Source organism: Pezoporus occidentalis, unplaced genomic scaffold (assembly GCF_034315485.1).
Source record: "Pezoporus occidentalis ecotype Australia unplaced genomic scaffold, CSIRO_AGI_Poc_V1 ctg45, whole genome shotgun sequence".
Classification (NCBI taxonomy): domain Eukaryota; kingdom Metazoa; phylum Chordata; class Aves; order Psittaciformes; family Psittacidae; genus Pezoporus; species Pezoporus occidentalis.
In genome coordinates this window covers 3,013,199-3,036,182 of record NW_026915780.1, presented here as the reverse complement: position 1 = coordinate 3,036,182, position 22,984 = coordinate 3,013,199, and the positions used below count along the sequence as shown (strand labels likewise).

Below are 22,984 nucleotides of genomic sequence, written 5' to 3'. Positions count from 1 at the left end.
GCAGAGGAGGGCTTTCCTATTTTCCGTACATAGAATAAAATACTTTAGAAGAAATAAGATGGTGCTTGTGGTCCCTGCATAAGGCTAAAGGGAGTTGGAAGGGGCAGGGATATCAGATCACGGAAAGCTGCGTCTCCAGCCTGCCTTCCAGCTGATGCTTTAACATCCTCCTAATCCTGCCAGCTGGTCTGCAGGAAAGAATACTGGCAGCAGGGAATGGTTCATGGGATGTAATTGGGTGCTTTCAGTGAGGAGTTGCTTCTGCTTCGTTGTGCTGTTTGTGTAGTAGTATCTGTTGTAAAGGCCATGCATCAGGAATGAGGTGAGCTCAATGTCAGAAGTATCCCTGTAGTGGACGCTGCAGCAGGAAACATCCCGATGCTGAGCCAGATGGAAGTCATTGATGCTTTGAGATTCCAAGTCCTGACGCAGCTGGTGAACAATTTGAAAGGACTCTTGCTGCAAAAAATCTGCTGTGCAGATGACTCCAGAGAGCAAATCATGACCCTGGAATGGCTGCAGATTGTCAAGGCAGTGGCTTGGAATGGCCTGTGGGTCGTGTCCTCTGAAGGAGGGGTTGCACTGCAGCTGGGTGACTAAGTGGAGAGATGGTTAATATGTCACTTGGGCCAGGCAAGTTAGAGATAAGGGTCTGTGAGACTATTTAGACTTTCTCTTGACTAAATATAAGGATATTGTCCCCAAATATAAGGGCATGAATAAAAAAATGCCATCAAGATGGCAAGAAGTGGGGGTTTTAATTACCGTTTTTTAAGTAATGGGAAGAGCTAATGGTTTGTTCATCAGAGTTTGTTTGATCTGGGGCTCCCAGCACAAGAGGGACGTGGAGCTGTTGGAGCGAGGCCAGAGGAGGCCATGGAGATGCTGCGAGGGCTGGAGCAGCTCTGCTCTGGAGCCAGGCTGAGAGAGCTGGGCTGGGTCAGCCTGGAGAAGAGAAGGCTCCTGAAGGGGAGACCTGAGAGCAGCTCCAGTGCCTGAAGGGGCTGCAGGAAAGCTGGAGAGGGGCTTGGGACAAGGGCCTGTAGGGACAGGCCAAGGGGAATGGCTTTAACCTGCCAGAGGGGAGACTGAGATGAGCTCTTAGGCAGAAGCTCTTCCCTGTGAGGGTGCTGAGGCGCTGGCACAGGGTGCCCAGAGAAGCTGTGGCTGCCCCATCCCTGGCAGTGTTCAAGGCCAGGTTGGACACAGGGGCTTGGAGCAAGCTGCTCTAGTGGAAGGTGTCCCTGCCCGTGACAGGGGTTGGAGCTGGATGAGCTTTAAGGTCCCTTCCAACACAAACCATTTTATGACTCTAATTAATACATAGAAACTACTGCTTACATTGAAGCCTATAGAATGTTAGGTAATGGTGATGTGTTTCCTCATGTCTGGCCTTGGCTGCTGGATGCACTGCTGGCCTCGGGCTCTGTGTGTACCAACGTATATTGCTTTGTATCTGCTGAGTAAAATGTACTTAGGGTTCGAAACTGTCCATGATTTTGACATGGAAGCTTTTTTGCTACCTGATTATTTTCTGGTTTATGTTTTTTATGTATCATATAATGTTTAATGATTTCAAGGCGCTTTATTTCTTCTACTTTGTCATACAACCATAGACTGGTTTGTGTTGGAAGGGACCTTAAAGCTCATCCAGTTCCAACCCCTGCCAAGGGCAGGGACACCTTCCACTAGAGCAGCTTACTCCAAGCCCCTCTGTCCAACCTGGCCTTGAGCACTGCCAGGGATGGGGCAGCCACAGCTTCTCTGGGCACCCTGTGCTCTGAATACCCACCAGTTTTCTGCAGGCATCGCCTGTTGTCTTGTCCTTGCTTGAATTCCTTCCTTCCTGCTCTCCCAGCTGCCCCTGTTTCACCCTTTGTGTTGGTGGGGAATATTGTTTATCTTTGGAGACTTAGAACTGGGGCAGATGGCATCTATAAGCCCTGCAGTGATGAACTGCAAACTCTTTTCACTTGTTTGCAGTATGTGGGGGCTGAATCATTTCTCTAGCAGAGGGCGTGTGCTTTAGATACAGAGCTTCATCCACCTTCTGCTGCTGTGCCGTCTGACGCTTGCCTGTTAACGTGACTAGGAGGTGTTAGTTGTTTCCATCAATCCATTGCGTCCTGGTACTGCTTTGACCAAGACTCTTCAGTGGGGTGGACTTCAGAGACTTGTTTTTTAACTCGTCCCATCTGGGATTGGTGTGTCCTGTGTTGTGGTTTCATTTTTGGTTTTAATTCCAGTGTGAAGGGTGAGTGGTGCAGCTGCAGTAGTGGTTTTGCTGATGGTGTTTTTAGTAAGTTGGCTTAAAAAAAAAAAAGCAGTTTATGGCTGCTTTTAGGGTTGTTCTGTAACTATTTGGGCTGCCATCGCAAATCAGAGATCCTCTAGAAGGTATGACTTTGGCCTGGCAGCCTGTAACTGCCTCCTCCTTCACAGCCTGGCAGCAGTACCTCTATAGCTGTTGACAGTGACATCTGTGACCTTGATCAGGTCTGTTCTGCACTTTATTGGCATCTCTGCTGATGCTGCTCACTGGTTTGGCTTTGGCAAACTTTCTCCTGTTGGCTTCCCTGCTGCTATGTTGGGCAGCAGTGTGCAACGAACAACTTGGAATGTCGGTAAGACTGGGATATGGAATCATAGAACAGTTAGGGTTGGAAAGGACCATAAGATCATCCAGTTCCAACCCCCCTGCCATGGGCAGGGACACCTCACACTAAACCATGGCACCCAAGGCTCTGTCCAACCTGGCCTTGAACACTGCCAGGGATGGAGCATTCACAACCTCCCTGGGCAACCCATTCCAGTGCCTCACCACCCTCACAGGAAAGAATTTCCTCCTTATATCCAATCTAAACTTCCCCTGTTTCAGTTTTAACCCGTTACCCCTTGTCCTATCACTACAGTCCCTAATGAAGAGTCCCTCCCCAGCATCCCTATAGGCCCCCTTCAGATACTGGAAGGCTGCTCTGAGGTCTCCATGCAGCCTTCTCTTCTCCAGGCTGAACAGCCCCAACTTTCTCAGCCTGTCTTCATACAGGAGGTGCTCCAGCCCCTGATCATCCTCGTGGCCTCCTCTGGACTTGTTCCAACAGTTCCATGTCCTTTTTATGTTGAGGACACCAGAACTGCACACAATACTCCAGGTGAGGTCTCACAAGAGCAGAGCAGAGGGGCAGGATCACCTCCTTGGACCTGCTGGTCACGCTCCTTTGGATGCAGCCCAGGATACAGTTGCTTTCTGGGCTGCGAGCAGGCACTGAAGCCAGCTCATGTTCAGTTTCTCATCAACCAACACCCCCAAGTCCTTCTCCTTGGGCTGCTCTGAATCTCTTCTCTGCCCAACCTGTAGCTGTGCCTGGGACTGCTCTGACCCCAGGTGTGGGACCTTGCACTTGGCATGGTTAAACTTCATGAGGTTGGCATTTACTCACAATCACAGCAGCTTGCATTGATTCCTGTCTAAAATGAGTTTAGTGACATATGACAGAGCAGTGGGAAGGGTTGAAGCAGTGGTTAAAGATCCCTTTCCCAGTCTTTTCAGTTATTAAGCTCTTCTGGTGAAGAAACAGTTCTTGCTCCCAAGTGAAGCGGCTGGAGTTGGGAACAGATAGTTTTGTAGCTCAGAGGTATTTCTCAGACAGTAGTTTCCATCCTGTGTGAGTCAAACAATGTAAAATAGCAACCCCAGATTTGCGATGCAGAGCCAGATATTCTTTTGGTATTTCTTATATTGCACTTTGTTGGTTTTGTTCTTGAGTGTTCACTGTTATTGTGAGCCTAAAAGGATTAAATAAATAAAGCATTAGATGTTTACCTGGGTAGTAGGGACATGTGCAGTTACATGAAATTGGATTGCATTACTGACCCAAAGAGCTCCAGGACATAAGGGGCCAGTGCACAAGGGTAAGACAAGGGGAATGGCTTTAACCTGCCTGAGGGGAGACTGAGATGAGCTCTTAGGCAGAAGCTCTTCCCTCTGAGGGTGCTGAGGCACTGGCACAGGGTGCCCAGAGAAGCTGGGGCTGCCCCATCCCTGGCAGTGTTCAAGGGCAGGTTGGACGCAGGGGCTTGGAGCAAGCTGCTCTAGTGGAAGGTGTCCCTGCCCGTGGCAGGGGTTGGAGCTGGGTGAGCTTTAGGGTCCCTTCCAACACAAACCATTCTGTTATTCTATTTATGGAGTGGGTAGAATGTGATGCTGGGTCATTGAAGCACAGCAACACCACATCATTTAAATTTCCTTCTAATTTCTTTTAGAATGAACATAAAAATGAGTGTGGGTTCAGAGAATTCCCTTTAGGTGGGAAACACTGAGTGCGCATGGATATGAGCTCCCTCAGACAGCGTGGTGAGGAAACGCCATCCTTAGTGGCAGGGCTGGTGATGAGATCCTGGCTCTCTGCAGCCTGGAGCGGGTGGACAGGGACCCTTTGTTCAGACCAGCTGCCGAAGCCAACTCTGCTGCCGCTCTGGACGCGGCACGAGGCATGTGATGTCTTAGTGCTTGGGAGAGAAACAATTTTCCCCTGTTTTTGCAAAATGCCGCTCTTTTAGTGCTGTTCAGGTCGCTTCCGTTGTGTTTTTCCATTAATTCTGGTATAAGATACAACTTTGGGGCAAGGTATGATGGATTTCCCTCTTCTGTGCTAACCTGGCTGTTGTGGGAAAGACAAAGTGTTGGCGGAGCAATGGCAGCTCATAGCAGGTAATTCTTTTCTCTGACTGTTACTTGTAAGGAAGCAGAATGAGTTCCTCAGGGGTTGTTTGACCCTGGAGCTGTGCTCTCTCTTTGTACTTGCTCTTGGAGACAGCTGGAAGGACTGAGACAAATAAGGTGATGGCAAGTAAAAGTATGTTGGGTAAGGTCTGATGTGTAAAAAGCCCACAACTCCTTCTCTCTCCTCTGCTCCATAAGCTTTCCTGAGGAATTCAGTTTCTTCTTTCCTTGTAGAAACACTGAGGAAGAGCAGTAGGGAATGAGAACTTCATCCCATAGTCCTGTTTCCCCCTTGCTTTAGGCTTTTTGCTCTGCATCACCAGCTCTACATTGCAGCAAATAGTGTCTTGCAGGAGCCATTCTTTTGATAACTGTTTCTGCAGTAGTGTGATTGTGGTTTTATTGTGTTGAACTTGATTCTTATGGGCATTGAAATGACTATTAAGATATATGTAACATTAAGCTCACTGCTATAGAAATGCTTAGTAAAAGGCACACTTGCAGCAAAATTATGTTGGGTGCAATAGAGACTTGCTGCAGTATCAAGGGAGAAGCTTGAAGCAGGGGACTGATGTGTCACATATCTTCAGATGGAACAAAGGTAGGTGTACTGTGCGTTATTCTTGCTAAACACCTCATGCAGATGTAACTGGGTTTCATTCTTGCTCGTCTTTGTGTAGAAGCAGCTGGAAGCTGAAAAAGGTGTTGTTGTAAATCATAGAATCCTGGAATGGTTTGTGTTGGAAGGGACCTTAAAGCTCACCCAGCTCCAGCCCCTGCCAAAGGCAGGGACACCTTCCACTAGAGCAGCTTGCTCCAAGACCCTGTGTCCAACCTGGCCTTGAACACTGCCAGGGATGGGGCAGCCCCAGCTTCTCTGGGCACCCTGTGCCAGCGCCTCAGCACCCTCACAGGGAAGAGCTTCTTCTTTATCTCTAACCTGAACCCATCACCCCTTGTCCTGTTGCTGCAGTCCCTGATGAAGAGTCCTTCTCCAGCATCCTTGTAGCCCCCTTCAGGCACTGGAAGGCTGCAATATTGAAGGTTTTTGCAAAGGCTTCAGGCAGAGGCTGTTTTGAATTTCAGTTAACTAAAAGCTCTGAAGCCTGTTCTTCAGCTACACCCTAGTAAGCACAGTGCACCTCAAACGCTGTCTTTGCCTTCTTTAGGGTGTTGCCTGTAGACCCACCATAGCAAGAGCCAAGTTATCACTTCTTAGCATCCCCTGGTGAGAAGCAGGAAATTCAGGGGAATATCTAAACTCGCTTACTTTGTGATTGTGCATTATGAGACGACAGATGCCAAGACATCTACCTAGATAATGTTTTCTGTTTGTCTAAGTCAGCAGCTTGCTTGTTCTACAAAGCCAGTGTTGAGAGCTCAGGGTGTTCCGATTCCTTCTTGCTCCTAATGTGTTTCAGTTAATGGACTTTAATGTTAAAAATTGATTTGAATGTTCTTGATTGTGCTTCTTGTACTCTATGGATTATGACACATTATTAATGCTGTTATAGTCAGTGATGATACCTTTTCTTTAACACTAGCTTTGCACCCTCTGTACTTAGTGGTGAAGTACCATGAATACAAATGAAGGTGCAAGAAGGAGGAGGGAGAAAGCTGTTAAAGAGAGTGAGTTGGCATCTTGCTTCATTAGCTCCCTAAAGATAAAAGTATCTGGCTTAAAAGGGAGGAGGAGGGAAAGCAAGAACCTGGACGTGGTTCTTGGAAACCTTGGATAACTCCAGAACTCTTTATTTAATTAATGCAGAAAGGACAGATGTGCAACTTGTTCTGTCCTACTCGAGTTCTACCTGCGGGATTCAGCAGTAGGGCGGTTACACTTCTAGAAGGCACCATAGAATCGGGGTGGTTTGTGTTGGAAGGGACCTTAAAGCTCATGCAGTTGCAACTCCCTGCCATGGGCAGGGACCCCTTCCACTAGAGCAGCTTGCTCCAAGCCCCTGTGTCCAACCTGGCCTTGAACACTGCCAGGGATGGGGCAGCCACAGCTTCTCTGGGCACCCTGTGCCAGCGCCTCAGCACCCTCACAGGGAAGAGCTTCTGCCTTAGATCTAACCTGAACTTCTGCTGTTTTCAGTTTGAACCCATCACTCCTTGTCCTATTGCTACAGTCCCTAATGAAGAGTCCCTCTCCAGCATCCTTGTAGCCCCCTTCAGACACTGGAAACTACTCTGAGGTCTCCATGCAGCTTCTCCTCTCCAGGCTGAATATGACTCAAGGTTGGGGATTGCTCTGGATTTATGAAGTTTTCTCAGCTAATTAATTCCTATTGAATAGTGATAAGACACCTGATGTGTTGCAGAACATATTGCTCCCCTGTGTTGCCATCTGTTGTAAAACCTGATGTGTCTAGTTATGTGTGTAGAGACTTGGGTGGCCCTTTGCTCTTTCTAAACTGTGCTTAACCATCAGTTGATACATGAGAACTGAGAGATCTTAAGGTACCATAAAGCACAATTACTTCTGGGGAGATTCTGACTGGTTGCAAGAGGAAACTTTTTCCTCATGAGAGCTATCAGCCACTGGAATGATCTCCCCAGGGAAGTGGTGGATTCCGTAGTATTGGACACTATTAAGATTCAGCTGGACAAGGTGCTGGGACATCCAGTCTAGGTCATGCTTTGCCTAGAAAGGTTGGACCAGGTGATGCTTGAGGTCCCTTCAACCTGGGATTCTGTGGTTCTGATATGAAGAGTGAACTGTGAGCCAAGCTTGGCGAGGTGAGGAATGATAAAACACAAGGTGACTTCAGTGTGGCAGGGAGAGCAACCCTTGCTTGGTGCACCCATGAAATAATGGTCTTTAATAAATCCTGGGTGCAACTCCTGACTCTTCTACTTCTTTTCTTCTTCCTTCTCCATTAGCCTCAGCTGTGAATGTTGGAGGCTTGGCTGGGTAAGTAACAGAGGATAAAGGAGCCCCCCTCATACTGAAGGCAACCACTTTCCATTTAGAGATAATAGGAAAACCTTCAGGTTTCTTTTATTTTGAACATAGGGAATTTGCAAGAGACTTTGCTTTCAGCTCTGTAGATTCAGTCTGCTTTTAGGCATAAAGCACTGTCTTTTTGATTCCTTTCCAAAGACAGTATTAAAATAAAGCTGGTAATGTGTTAAATGTGGCTTGCTTGCTTTTAGGAGCATGGAATGATTAATACAGCCTTTATTGCAGAGTAATTCCAGGGAATATTGTTTTTATGGTTTCTTAACATCTCCGTTTTCATGCAGTCACAGAAAAGCTTTTTCAGTGTACGTTGATGGTACTTTTGTTTGCTCTTTCCTTTTATTCCCCTTCTGTCACCTCTCTGTAATTCTTTTAGTGTTGCAGTCCTCATTTTCCTAATGTGTGCAGATTAATGGGGGCAGTTCAGCAGAGGGGTTTGGTTTTTATTCTGTGGCAATAAATGGGGTTTTAGTACAATTATTGTAATGCCCTATTCATTGTTCCTTTCTTTATCAACTCCTAGAGTTGAAAAAGTTGCTCTTTCTGTGCCCACACTAATCCTTTTGCTTTTGGCATTGCAGTACTTCAGTGTAGATCTGCTTTGTGGTGCCAGTGGGAGGGGAAGGGAAGTAGGGAGAGCCTTTACCTGGAGACTTGCTCATCTGAAAGTACAGCTGATGAGGAAAACCACCTTTGGTGGCACTGAAACCTTCTGACTGTGATGTGGGAATGAGAGGGGGTTTCAGGGTGGTTTTGTCAACATGAATTTGTTTTGTCTTTTACCATCCTATTTCTGCTCATTGCATCTTGGAGCTGAAATCCAAAGTTCACTGCTCTCGTGAGACCCCACTTGAAGCACTGTGTGCAGTTCTGGTGTCCTCAATATAAGTAGGACATGGAGCTGTTGGAGCAAGTCCAGAGGAGGCCACGAGGATGATCAGGGGACTGGAGCACCTCCTGTATGGAGACAGGCTGAGAAAGTTGGGGCTGTTCAGCCTGGAGAAGAGAAGGCTGCGTGGAGACCTCATAGCAGCCTTCCAGTATCTGAAGGGGACCTACAGGGATGCTGGGGAGGGACTCTTCATTAGGGACTGTAGTGACAGGACAAGGGGTAATAGGTTAAAACTGAAACAGGGGAAGTTTAGATTGGATCTAAGGAGGAAGCTCTTTACTGTGAGGGTGGTGAGGCACTGGAATGGGTTGCCCAGGGAGGTTGTGAATGCTCCATCCCTGGCGGTGTTCAAGGCAGGCTGGACAGAGCCTTGGGTGCCATGGTTTAGTGTGAGGTGTCCCTGCCCATGGCAGGGGGGTTGGAACTGGGTGATCTTAAGGTCCTTTCCAACCCTAACTATTCTATGATTGCTGTACACAGGGCTGTATGAAACTGAGATTCATGTGTAGTGCAGACTACAAGCTGAAGGAAGTGACGCTGGGTTGAAAGAGCCTGTGGTAACTCTTCCATTCTTTCTGTGGAATGCCAGTGTGTTTGTAGGTTAGAGAGCAGAATCTTTCCTCATTAACAGGGGCTTTGGTATCTCTTCTAATATGGCCTCTTAAGTTACCTCTGTGACAGATCCCAGCCTGGTTTGGGTTGGAAGGTACCTTAAAGCTCATCCACATCCAGCCCCTGCCACGGGCAGGGACACCTTCCACTGGAGCAGCTTGCTCCAAGCCCCTGTGTCCAACCTGGCCTTGAACACTGCCAGGGATGGGGCAGCCACAGCTGCTCTGGGCACCCTGTGCCAGCGCCTCAGCATCCACATCATAAAACTTGTTCCTTATGCCTTAACTTAACCCACCCTCTTCCAGTCTAAAACCGTGTTTCCCTTAAGGAGAAAACACATTGCAACTCTCATTTTCCTGTGTGATAAAGGATGACAGTGTTTGGTTGCAATAGAAAAGCTTAGTATGTCTGTTCAGTTGAAGTTTATAAGAGAGGAAAAATATTGTGCATGGATGAAGAGCATTGGGATGCTGTATTACTGTTAGCCGTGAGGTTAACTAGGTCTTAGTCATAAATCTTCCGATGCTGGAGTGACCATGCTCCTTGTCTTGGATATATGTTGTAGCCAAGGTTTTTCTGACTTAGGCAGCCTCCTAAGTTCTTTGCCAAAACAGTGACCCTGATTCCCAGTTCAAGCATGCTGGGGAGGCCTGTTCTTCCCTAGTGTAAGTATTCCTAGCGCTTCATTTAGCTTAGCTCTCCACGCCAGAAGTCTGTCACTCTGAGACTTGGATTTTCCAAATGAAGCAAAACTTAAAGTAATAAAAACTTGGAAGTTATTCTTCAGGTTTTAAAGTATCTGAAATGGTGCCTCTGAATACAGTTGATCAGACAAAACAGAAGTACTGGTTTCATGCTTTATTCCTCCAAATTCTTTTTCTTTAATTAAAGCTTTGTTGTTTGCTCCAATCAAACATTTGATCTGCCATAGCATCTTTTGATATCACTCTTCATAAAGAAGTACCCCAAGAGGGAGTTATCTGCTAGCTTACATCAGAGTATGCAGTGTCGTTCGAGCCTTGATTTGTAATCACAGGGGTGGAATGCACTTTATAGTTTGGTGCTTTGCTTCAAGATCTGTCGGTGCTGCTGCAAGCCAAAATGAGGATGTTTTGTTGATGTGTTTTTCCACATATGTGCATCTTTAAAGCTGAATCTTCCCCCATGGCCATTGCTCCTCACTCAGTTCAGGTCAGTGGGAGCTGTTGTGGGCAGTAATTATCACCTGATGGCTGTTTGTCATCTTCTGTCAAAAGAATTGGTCATTACAGTGATGCTCCTGCTCCGGGACCCTCCTTGTTATAAGAGACACCAGTTAGCACCCTTGGATGTAAATTCTCATGTCTTTTATTCACAGCTGCCTTTGATCCTGAGTGTCATTGCATTTAAATGTTGGAGAAATGCTGAGCTGAAGTGTGAATTGAGCACAGGATGGGTTTGAATCTGTCATCATGTGAGTTTTCCCTGACTGGGATATCGAGGTATTGGTACAAGGCAGTGGCGTTGCTTGTTGGGGTCCTGAAGGTGGAAACTCGAGTTGGATTCATTTTTGGTCATGTTGAGCACCCACTCTTGACTCTAGGCATGGCTGTGAGTGTTGAAGGGATGAGTTGGGTTGAAGAATCATCCTCTTCTTCAGAATAGCCATTATGGCTTTAAAGTATTCTGCACCAGATACCTAGGAGGGAGGATTTAGGGTTAATAATGAGAAACTTCAACCCCTTAAACCAGGAATAGCCACCTTGGCTTGTTTGAATGTCAGTAAAACTATATTAGCTTCTAAAGCCTTCATTTAAATACTGTTAATATTAGTCTCCGTGATGCACTTGATTTTATTCTTTTCACCCTGAAGTCTCCTCTTATGATAATCTTACACTCTGGACTATGTGTTCTTTTCCATATTGCTATTTCTATCTCTGTGTTCCATTTTTGCACTCAGACTTCAAAAAGTAAAGGAATGCCTCTGTAGTCTGTCAAGCAAGAGGTGTACCACAGAGAAAAGGACCAAGAGAACGCATCACGTATTGGTTGTTGTTAGCATTTTAAGCTGGAATTGGTAAATTCTGGGGAGAATAAACAGTAGCTCCTGGAGGTTCCAAACAAGGTCATGGCCACGGTTGGAGGCAGTGCTGGGCACTGTGCCCCGTCCTCGTGGTGGGATTAAACCTTCTCATGTGCCTGCTTGGATGTTCCTGCTTGTGCACTGGGGCTAAGCGGATTATCAGATTTGAGGTCAGGAGGGTATTTCCTTCCAGTTACCAGTTCTTATGGATGTAATTTATGTTGGTGAACTTCTGTGTAATACAGCCCTTAGCCTGCTGCTTAAGACTGCTTGGGAATAGGAGAAAATTGGGTGGGTAAGACCTTCTGGGTCTGATGTCTCATTGCCTTTAACTGTAGGTTTGAAGTTTGAGGGAAGTGCTTTGTGACCCGTGGGGAGTGTAGTACATGTCCTTAATGTCCTGCAAACTCTTTTGGTCTGAACATCTGTGAAGATTTCCTGCGAGAAGGGGAGTTACATGTGACTTACACAGGTCTTTCTGTTCCTATGATAGTGTCTGAGAGTCCCACTGGAGCACCTCTGACCAGTGCTGCACACCAACCCCGTGCCTGGAAAGGGATGTAGAAAGAAAAGTGATGGTTATCTGAGGGGTGGAAGAAAGCTTTGAGGTGACTGTCATGTTCAAAGGGTGCTCTCACTCCCTGAAGAGTTGTGACAAGTAATAAGAAATTTGATTATCAGGCACCTTCAAAAAGCTGCCTTTAGACACTGTTATGGAAGGTGCCTCTGTGAAGGGGAGGTCTGTGCTTAAAGGACAGCCCTTCGTGTACTGGAGATGTGAAGACAAGAAGCCTGTAGTGTCTCCTGGTGAAAGACGAAGACTACATTTTCCATTTTGTTAGTTAAGAACAGCATATAAACCACCTCTACACATGGTAATCTCATTGGGAGGAATAACTGCAGTTATAGAACTGCAGAAGCTTCTGTGGGGCAAATTTGGCTATAGCCCATTAACTTCAGTCTTCTGAAATCAGGAGTTCCTGACTTTGGTTATGAGGATGCTGGGGAGGGACTCTTCATTAGGGACTGTAGTGATAGGACAAGGGGTAACGGGTTCAAACTTAAACAGGGAAAGTTCAGATTGGATCTAATGAAGAAGTTCTTTCCTGTTAGGGTGGTGAGGCACTGGAATGGGTTGCCCAGGGAGGTTGTGAGTGCTCCATCCCTGGCAGCGTTCAAGACCAGGTTGGACAGAGCCTTGGGTGAGATGGTTTAGTGTGAGGTGTCCCTGCCAATGGCAGGGGGGTTGGAATTAGAGGATCTTAAGGTCCTTTCTAATCCTAACTGTTCTATGATTCTATGAGGGCCCTGCTTGATATTAGGTTTTATTTCTTAGAGTTTGTTCTGTATGAAAGCTCAGTCTAGCTTTAGGAGTCCCAACTGTGATGGTTTTCAGATTATTAATACTTTTTCCCAACCCAATCTGGTTTTCAGTGCTGTTTGTCAGATAAATTCCTGGGCATTGCTAATCTCAGTGCTCAGAGTTTCCAGATTCCCTTTTGGGAAGGGCATGGAGGAGTGGTCTTTGAATTATTTCTTTTTGGTTGTAGTTTATTATTTTCTGAAGACAGCAGTTCTCAAACATTCTTTCTTATCAGCCAGGTCTTTGAAAACCAAAAACCCTTTTGTGGTTTCTGTTCATTGGTTGTAGAATCATAGAATAGTTTGGGTTGGAAAGGACCTTAAGATCACCCAGTTCCAACCCCCTGCCATGGGCAGGGACATCTCAAACTAGACCGTGTTTACCAAGGCTCTGTCCAACCTGGCCTTGAACACCGCCAGGGATGGAGCATTCACAGCTTCCGTGGGCAACCCATTCCAGTGCCTCACCACCCTCACAGTAAAGAACTTCTTCCTTTTATCCAATCTAAACTTCCCCTGTTTCAGTTTGAACCCATTACCCCTTGTCCTATCACTACAGTCCCTAATGAAGAGTCCCTCCCCAGCATCCCTATAGGCCCCCTTCAGATACTGGAAGGCTGCTCTGAGGTCTCCACGCAGCCTTCTCTTCTCCAGGCTGAACAGCCCCAACTTCCTCAGCCTGTCTCCATACAGGAGGTGCTCCAGCCCCTGATCATCCTCGTGGCCTCCTCTGGACTTGTTCCAACAGTTCCATGTCCTTTTTATGTTGAGGACACCAGAACTGCACACAATGCTCCAGGTGAGGTCTCACGAGAGCAGAGCAGAGGGGCAGGATCACCTCCTTGGACCTGCTGGTCACGCTCCTTTTGATGCAGCCCAGGATACGGTTGCTTTCTGGGCTGCAAGTGCACACTGAAGCCGGCTCATGTTCATTTTCTCATCGACCAACACCCCCAAGTCCTTCCCCTTGGGCTGCTCTGAATCTCTTCTCTGCCCAACCTGTAGCTGTGGCTGGGACTGCTCCAACCCAGGCCATGTTGTCATTTCATTGGTGGGGGGGGATAATGTGCTATCTCTGGTAGTATATCTCATGCATTATCTCTGCAGTATGTACCTGTAGCATATACCTGGTTTCTTTAAAGCAAACCAGTTTTTCTTCTCTCCTAAGTTACACGCTGGCACAGCACTCTGAGCACCAGGGTTGAGCTCTTCCAAGTAGCTCCAGCTCATGACCTACAATGGAGTCACTTGTGGAATACACACCGCAGTAAGATTTGCTATTGAGTTGCATCTGAACAAATTGGACCTTTCTCTTGGTCAGCTTGGTCTTCTTCAGCTGCTTCTGAATTCAGCAGGGGAAAGGGCAGTGGGTTTCTCTTAATTGTCTATTCCTCACCCTGCTTGTGACTGGAGCAGCTCAGAAGTGTTTGTGAAAACAAACCCATTTGGTGAATTTGAGGTTGTGGATGCTCTCGGGGCTTGTCAATGAATTATCAAGTATGATAATTCTAATGCTATAAAATGGGGGTAGTACCAGTCTGTTCCATGAATACAGTGTCTTGATGTAGCTACCCCTGGCAGTCAGGAATGCTGAAATCAGTTTTTAATATAGTATGTCTGCAGTGAATTAATGAAGTGGCAGAGAAATCGTTCTTTAATATTAGTGATGGTAATTTGAGTTTTCTAAAGACACTTTGTAGGCTTTCTGTGGTTGAGCTGACAGTGGAAGAGAGTGCAGTTCATTGCAGAACTGCATAAAATTGACACAAAGTACTGGGAGATGGGCAAGTACAATAAAATTAATTGAATATATTATGATGAAGGAAAGCATCATAAATGGAGTGAGGAAGTGGCTTTCGAAAGTGGACTTGTGGCTTTCTGAGACTTGTCACAAGGGGAAATATTAATGGATTAAAGGACATTAATCTGAATTTTTTTGAACAAAATCCTTTGTGGTGGTTGGCAACCAGCAGTAATGAAAACACTTACGTGGAGAAACAAGAACCGTGGAAGTTCTGTTGTCTTACATATGCTAACAGTGCTGTTTCCTCTCTGCAGCTCTCTACAACTATGATGCTAGGGGACCAGATGAACTCTCCTTGCAAATAGGTGACACCGTGCACATACTAGAAACATATGAAGGTAAGCTGGAAAGTCTTGCATTTAAAAACATTGGTTTTGTACTTGTTCCTTTTGTGTTTGTGACCTTATCTTCTCGAGTTATGAGCTGATGAATTACCTTCTTCGTTGCTAAAGGGCAAACCACATTATTCCTAATGAACCAAGAATTAACCAGTGCTAGATAGGAATGAAGATGCATGTGGTCGATACCTGGTGAATAAGTATTCCCTTTTCTATGGAAGATAGATGTTCACACAGCTTTATTTGCATGGGTCAGTTGTAGCACCTATCTACATAAGAGAAATTATAGATGCTTTATGGATGCCCTCAGGTAATGCATAAAAGAGCTTGCTTGAGCTCCTCAAGCAGGCTCAAAAGAGCTGCTAAAAGAAGCTTCATCTGAATTTGAAAGTTACTTGGGCTCTCAATTATTTATATCTTTCTTATAAGCTGGGTACATGAGTTACAGTGCCACGGACTGACTTCGGGCTTGTCAGATGCTTTGCTTGTTTTGCTGTTGATAGAAACACTACACGTACCAACATCTTTCCCTGTTGATCTATGTCAAAGGAAATTTGAATGCTGAGTTTGATAATCAACGGAAGGTGAAACTTGTCATAACACTTCTCAGCTCTTGCTTGATCCACGACTGAGCCAAGCAAAATACAGCTTTTGCATTATATACTTGACTTGAGGCTTTTATGGCATGCTGCAGTTTGGAGAGGGGTATAAGGAACATAGAGCTAAGCGTAGTTTAAAATATTGTAATGCGTTTTGTCTTGTGGAAATGTGATTTACTTTAATATATGGACTTAATTTGTTTCTCTAGGCCTCGATCTTCTGGTACCTCTGTGTGATAAATTTGGTTTAGATATTGGCTTAATAGGATGGTTTTTATCGTTATATTTACTGAAACAAACAATGCTATTTCAACAGAAGTAACAAGCTCTACTCATCACTGTGCAAATGAACTTTGTCATTATTCCTAGGCTGGCATTTTCTTACAGAGCTCAAGTTGCCAAGTTTCACTTGAAGCAAAGTAATCTTTCCTCTATCTGATGTTATATGCTCTAATAAAAGTCTAATAATGCAAAAATTCACATGCAAATGGAATGATTTAAATATTGTGCAGCTTTGTACTTTTAATATATAAATAGATTTATTTAATGAATGTGGGAGAAGCTCTGAATCCTGAGTAGCGTACATGAAACCATATGAAATGATGACTGCTGCCAGCTAAGTGGGACAGTGGATGTGACTCACTTCTCCCCTTGACTTGAATAATAAAGCCCTTCACACCCTCCTGGTTGTTTGGCTTCAAGCACATGGGATGAGTTCATGTTAAAAGAAATGCAAATAAGTTAATGTTCTTCCAAACATTTCATACAATGATTACTCATTACGTACCTGCTGTGATGGGAAATTAGATGCCATAATTCTTATCTCTTTTGTTCACAGAGCTGCTGTTATTAGGTAATTATTTGAGCTCTTTGATCTCCAAGTTTCTCTATATGGAACTTGTGTAGATTGTGCCCCAGGAGGTTTCAGACCATGTGTGATGGTGTCCAGGTGTCTGCCTGGCAACTTCCCTGCCATTGGTCCCGTCCACGACAGGGTTGTGTTAGGCTGTAGTGGGATGGATCAAGCTGAAGAAAAATACCCTAATAATAGAACCATAGAATCATTTAGGTTGGAAAAGACATTTAAGATCATTGAGTCCAGTGCAAAGGTGGGTGCGAGGAGGATGGTGCCAGACCCTTTACAATGGTGGCCAGAGACAGGAAGAGGAGTAATGGCCATAAGCTAAAGCACAAGAAGTTTCACCTCAACATGAGGAAGAACCTCTTTACGTTGAGGGTGGCAGAGCCCTGGAGCAGGCTGCGTAGGGGGTTGTGGAATCTCCCTGTCAGGAGGCATTCCCAACCTGCCTGGATACTTGCCTATGTAAGCTGCTCTGAGTGGACCTGTCTGGGTTGGAACTGGATGATCTCCAGAAGTTTCTTCCAACCCAAACCATTCTGTGATTCTGTGAAATCCACCACTAAGTATGAACATAATATGAGCATGGACAGAGAAGTCATCTGAAGAGTCAGTAATGCCTTTTTTTGCTGAGCATCTCTGATTCTGCTTCCCCTTCCCCTTCCCTGTATTTAAGATTGTGGGGAAAAAAACTGGCTTCTTTCATAGGTATCTGCTGTATTATGTATTCTGCTCTTGGCATCCTACTGTAGCATTGTTGAAATAGGTTGTTGGAGTAATTCTGACATAAGGATAGCTCTGAAGACTTACTGGTGTCCATGGGCTTTGAAGTGGTAGATTGTAGGGTTGGTTTGTTTGTTTCTTACTTTCCTTTCTTCTGAATCTGCAAGAAAAGCTTATGGTAAAATCCTTGCTCAGTTGCTCTGCTCTCTGCAAAGGGAGGACATTGAGAAATTAAGAGGGCTTGGTCTTGTGGCTAGTGTTGAAGACCTGTTTTAAGAACAGGCAGGTTTCTGTAGGATATCACGTTGCTACCATGTACTGGAATTGGTTGCTAAGATGGACTTTATTTATGTGTTTAAAATACTATTTATTTTTTATGTGTAAAGCTTATTTTAGAATTTTTTTTTTTGTTACTGAAACATTTTAATCTTTTAAATTTTAGTCAAAACCCACTTTATTCATTTCCTTGAATGCAGAAAAAAGCTTTTGTGACAAATTCAATGTGCAGGTCCTTTAAAGGGCTTTTAGAAATCAGCCTATATTTTTGCAGGAGTTAAGAGACTGGAAATGAATGGGCACATCTGAGCAGCCAGGTCTAGTGGAAGGTGTCCCTGCCCGTGGCAGGGGGTTGGAACTGGATGAGCTTTAAGGCCCCTTCTAACCCAAACCATTCTGATTCTCTGATTTTACTCTTAAATCGTCAAGTTTCTGTTCTTCCAGGAACCAAAGGAAAAATGAAGCTCGTTTCTAGAGTCATTGATGTTGACAGTCAAATTAATGTGTTTCTATCAGGTAGGATTACAGACAACTTCAGTTTTCAGATGGAAAACTTTCTGTCACTCCTAATATGAGCCTTAAATGGAAAGCTGAGCAGCAAGGCTTATGACTTCATAAATAGCCTTCATCCTGCAGGACAGAGCAATTGCATTTCATAGCAGATATCCCAAACCACATTTTTACCATGTTCTGAATCAGTGCTTGCCACATCTTTATTGTCTGAATTCTGTTCCTTTACATTATGTGGTGGAACGGGCAAAAGGGAATATCTGATCAATAGATGTGGCGGATTAAGGTGAATAGCAATTAAATGTAACAGTACATAAGCCCTAAAGCCGAGATTGAACTGTCATTTCTAGTGATGCTGTGCGGAGTTTGGGTTCCCAAATAAGTTATTTCCGATACTGTGGGAACACGCAGTTGTTGGTTACAAGGTTTTTTTGTGGGGGATTTTCTTTGTTTTTTCAAATGCAGCAAATACTTTATCTGGGTAACTATGTAGGAAATAGATGTATCATTCAAGAGAAACAAGAATAAATTCTCTTCAGCCTGGAGAAGAGAAGGCTGCGTGGAGACCTCAGAGCAGCCTTCCAGTATCTGAAGGGGGCCTATAGGGATGCTGGGGAGGGACTCTTCATTAGGGACTGTAGTGATAGGACAAGGGGTAACGGGTTCAAACTGAAACAGGGGAAGTTTAGATTGGATCTAAGGAGGAAGTTCTTTCCTGTGAGGGTGGTGAGGCACTGGAATGGGTTGCCCAGGGAAGTTGTGAATGCTCCATCCCTGGCGGTGTTCAAGACCAGGTTGAATGAAGCCTTGGGTGGTATGGTTTAGTGTGAGGTGTCCCTGCCCATGGCAGGGGGTTGGAACTGGATGATCTTAAGGTCCTTTCTGACCCAAACCATTGTGTGATTCTATTCTAAATATTTGAGTGTCTTGCAGCTTTAACAGACACAAATGTTTCATTGGTCCCTTTTCCTTGTTGGACATTTATGTGGATGCACTTTTCTAGCTGTTACATCCCACAGTATTTTTAAGGGTGAGGCTAGAAACCCTGTAACACATCAAGAAGCACTTAAAAGCTCTGGTCACTTTAGAACAGTATTTCTGGCATCAGTCTGTTTTCCTATTTGTCTGAAACCATCTTGGCTGTGAACAGAGTGAGGAGGATTCAGAGCTCTTGGCTGTGTGTTTGACACCCCAGGGGTTTGGCCTCTCTGCCCTCAGTTTTTGGGCTCTTAATTTATTATTTCTTTCCATGATGTCCAAAACTGCTGAGGTTACAAACTAAAGAACTAAAATTAGGCGGGGTCATAATGGGGTTTGATAGGCGCATTAGGATACCTTCTCAGTGTTATTACAAGCTCACACGTTCCCTTAGCCTTTGCATTCTTTAGTGTCAAGGACTAGACGCTGCTTGCCTAAAAACAGAGGCTGTATTATACCTATATGCTTTATGTACTACTATATAATCCCAGCCTGGTTTGTGTTGGAAGGGACCTTAAAGCTCATCCAGATCCAGCCCCTGCCACAGGCAGGGACACCTTCCACTAGAGCAGCTTGCTCCAAGCCCCTGTGTCCAACCTGGCCTTGAACACTGCCAGGGATGGGGCAGCCACAGCTTCTCTGGGCACCCTGTGCCAGCGCCTCAGCACCCTCACAGGGAAGAGCTTCTGCCTAAGAGCTCATCTCAGTCTCCCCTCTGGCAGGTTAAAGCCATTCCCCTTGGCCTGTCCCTACAGGCCCTTGTCCCAAGCCCCTCTCCAGCTTTCCTGCAGCCCCTTCAGGCACTGGAGCTGCTCTCAGGTCTCCCCTTCAGGAGCCTTCTCTTCTCCAGGCTGCCCCAGCCCAGCTCTCTCAGCCTGGCTCCAGAGCAGAGCTGCTCCAGCCCTCGCAGCATCTCCATGGCCTCCTCTGGCCTCGCTCCAACAGCTCCACGTCCCTCTTGTGCTGCTGCCTCAGAGCTGGATCAGGGTTGCAGGGGGGGTCTCCCCAGGGCACAGCAGAGGCAGGATCCAGCTGAATTTTGCGACTTCAGTGTCTTTAATTCGTGTTTGGCAGGGAGGTGGTTGGTATTGGAGCGGATGGCTGGCTGTAGGAGAGCTGCCCTCGTCTTACAGATGAGGAACTGAGAAAAAGAGTAGCTCTGTTTTGGGTAGTTGAGTAGAGCTGACTTCTTGTGTTTCAATGATGTTGCCCTTGTGTATGTGTGGTCGTGGCAAGCCTTGGTGCCTCCATTTGAACCAGTGAGAGTTAGTTCTCTGAAACTGGGCTCCCCACTGCATAGCTACAGGCTAGACACCCAGCAGGAACTCCATTTAGGTGATGGCTGCCAATGAAGAGCCTGGTTGGACTTGCTTTGCCCCATTAGGGCCTTGACGATGAGTAAGAGCGTAACCAGTTCTCCAGGGCAGATTTTGGCTGCTTTCTTATCTGCAGTACCTTGTTGCTCTTACTGCTTGCTATATAGGAAGCAGAGGTTCAGTGGTGAGGAGCTGTATTTGCTGTATGGCTCTTCAGTCTGCAGGTGCAGCGCGATGTCCTGAATCAGCAGAGAAGGTGGGATGGGAGAAGTGAGGTGGAAGAGATCCTATGATTGTATGTTCTTTAGCTTGTACAGCGTGTTTGATCAGAGTCATGGTGATTATCAGCTTAGACTCCAGGACTTCAGAGTGTTGGTTTAGGGAATTTAGTTCTTTAACAGGATTGAAATCTGTGTATGGCTGCGGAGGAAGCTCTAGCAGAAATGCTTTGCCTTCTTTGCACCTGAACCAGAAACAGCATGGTGGTTTCAGCAACAGTTCTTGTTGATATCCCTCTGGGAAGAACAGAAGTGTGAAATGGGAGGCTATTGCAGCCTCTGTGGGGAAGCCAGTTGTGATGGTTGTAGACATCAGGTTAAAGATGACCTTGGCAGAAAGCCAAACCCAAAGGATCACAGAGGTCAGGCTTCTGATGCAGCCCAAAGATGATGAATCAGGTCACCTTTTGCTGCTGGAGAGGAGCCTGAAAACTCCTGTCTGCTTGAGACTTTGATTTGTATTTCTGTGTCCCAGAGTGCAGATAATGAATTTATCTGCATGTGTTGTCTTCCTTATGTGTTCCTCCTGCCCTGTTTGTAATCATGAGTGGGGCTGTAGTCTTCGCTTCTGCTTTGCCGTGCCCCAACCCTCACCCGTGCTGATCTCTGGAAAGGGATGCTTTGCTATACAAAACCTTAGTTTTCAGTGCTGGAGTGGGTGTTTTGGTACCCAGGTTCAGTCTTCCAAACGCTGCAGAGGGTAGCTCTGGTCACCTGTGGGGTTCCCTTGGGTGCTGGAGAGGCAGGAGTGAGCTATGGCACAGCCAAACTGAAACACAGGATGGCCCCAGTGCAAGGGTGCAAGTGAGCTAGTGCTGGACTGGGAGCAATACACACAGAGTCACGGAATGGTTTGTGTTAGAAGGGACCTTAAAGCTCCTCCAGTACCAACCCCTGCCACAGGCAGGGACACCTTCCACTAGAGCAGCTTGCTCCAAGCCCCTGTGTCCAACCTGGCCTTGTCCCACCACCCTCACAGTGAAGTTCATCTCATCCTCTTTCCCTGGCACTGGATCTTCCATGAGGCAAAACAACCGTCATTTGTAGGGTTTTGGGTTTGCTTTGGTTATCCAGTTGCACTGGAATGTGATGGCTGCAGAAATGCTAAAAGCTGTAATGGTGATTGCTTGCAGATGTGTCCTGAACTTGGGAGTGCAATAAATGGGGCATGTTTTCCAGACATGGCTACCTGCCTGGTAGAGTGGCACTGGCTGAATGATGAGGCAGCACTGGGGGTGCTGCGAGATGGATGTTCTGCTTCATAATGAATTAGGGCTGTAGGGCTCTGTGCTTTCGTATTTTGGTGAATCATAAATCCCAAAGTATCCTTGTTTTCTGCTGGGATGACAAACAGCCGAGCCACATTTGGAAACTTGTAATTTCTGGGACTTGCATAGGTTTTAACTTTACAAAAATGTACTGATTGACTTGTTTGGTTTTAACACTCTTCAGTTGGTTTTGTTTTATGTTGGAACATTGTAATCAAACTTAAAGGAATGACAATTAAATACATCATGGAAAATGCCATCTTTGTCATGTCTTTGCCATCAGTTTGATTTTTATAGCCTCCAGGATGACTTGTTTTAGCCAGGATACTAGTCCCCCAGAGAACTTCAGGTGGGCTGTGCATGTTGGCATGACCAGAAGCCATGTCAAGGTGCTGTTGAGCTGAGAAGGTGCAGCTTGTAGGTGACATTAATGACCTTTTTAATGCTTTTTCCTTGTTTTTCCCTCCTAGGTTGGTACAGAGGTTACACACTAAGAAAAAAGTCCAAGAAGGTGAGTGCTGCAGGAGTGGGATGCTCTTTTTCCTCTTGGATAGATACATATTATGGCATTGGGTGTATTGCTGTAATGGAGATCTTGGTGTGTGTTTATGGCACAGCATGGGAACGGTTCACCATGTGTCCACTGATCTCTACTACCTACCTGTGTGCCTCGACCTCTTGTAAATGTGAATTTAAGTTAATTGTAACTTATTTTAGGCCCAAAAATCTGTGTTGGATACCTAGTTTGTGCAGTTTAAATTGCAAAAATATGCATATATACAGCTATGTGTGTGCATATATATCTCTACATATATATAGGTGCAGGAAGAAGAGGATACGTATAAAAAGAATATATAGAGAAGAAAGTATGTATAGGAAGAAGAGCATATATATGTATACATATGTACATAGCTGTACCTATATATATGTACAGCTACTTGATGTGCATCAGCTTGTTTTCTGCCTTTGCCTCAGTAAGTTCAGAACTTTAATGTTCCAGTTGATCTGTTTAGAGGCTGCCACTTTGCATTGCTGTCTGTTAAATAATGTCTTACTCATAAAACACAACTGCACTTTGCAAAGTGATATGGGGCTCTACATTGTGATTTTCAGGGGGAATAGCCTTCTCCAGTGTAATTTTGCCTCGTTGGTAGGCTTTCAGTATACATAAAGGGTTGCTGTTATAGCAGCCTCGCTGGAATAAAAAGAAACATCACAAATACTGGTTGTAACTTTGCATTTTAGTTTTTGAGCGTTTTCTTTTATAGTAGTAATTAACCAGAATTAAATGCCTTCTGATTCTGCATCTTTTTCCACTTGAAATGTAATGTTTGCCTACAGAGGTGCATTTTGAGTTGCGCCTGCATGCTTAGGACTACAGAGCTGAGTTGTGTGGTTTATCCCACCCATTTCCTACCC

General features: G+C 45.4%; 1 protein-coding gene across 2 annotated transcripts in view; it reads left to right on the top strand.

Annotated features, from left to right (window-relative positions):
- Window positions 1-22,984, top strand: part of DOCK1 (dedicator of cytokinesis 1) — a 315,311-nt gene that overhangs the window by 8,542 nt on the left and 283,785 nt on the right. For both annotated transcript variants that reach the window (XM_062635214.1, XM_062635213.1), the window contains exons 2-3: window positions 14,675-14,758; window positions 22,036-22,076. In XM_062635214.1, coding sequence (XP_062491198.1) covers window positions 14,675-14,758; window positions 22,036-22,076 — 125 coding nt within the window. The remainder of the gene's footprint in view (window positions 1-14,674; window positions 14,759-22,035; window positions 22,077-22,984) is intronic.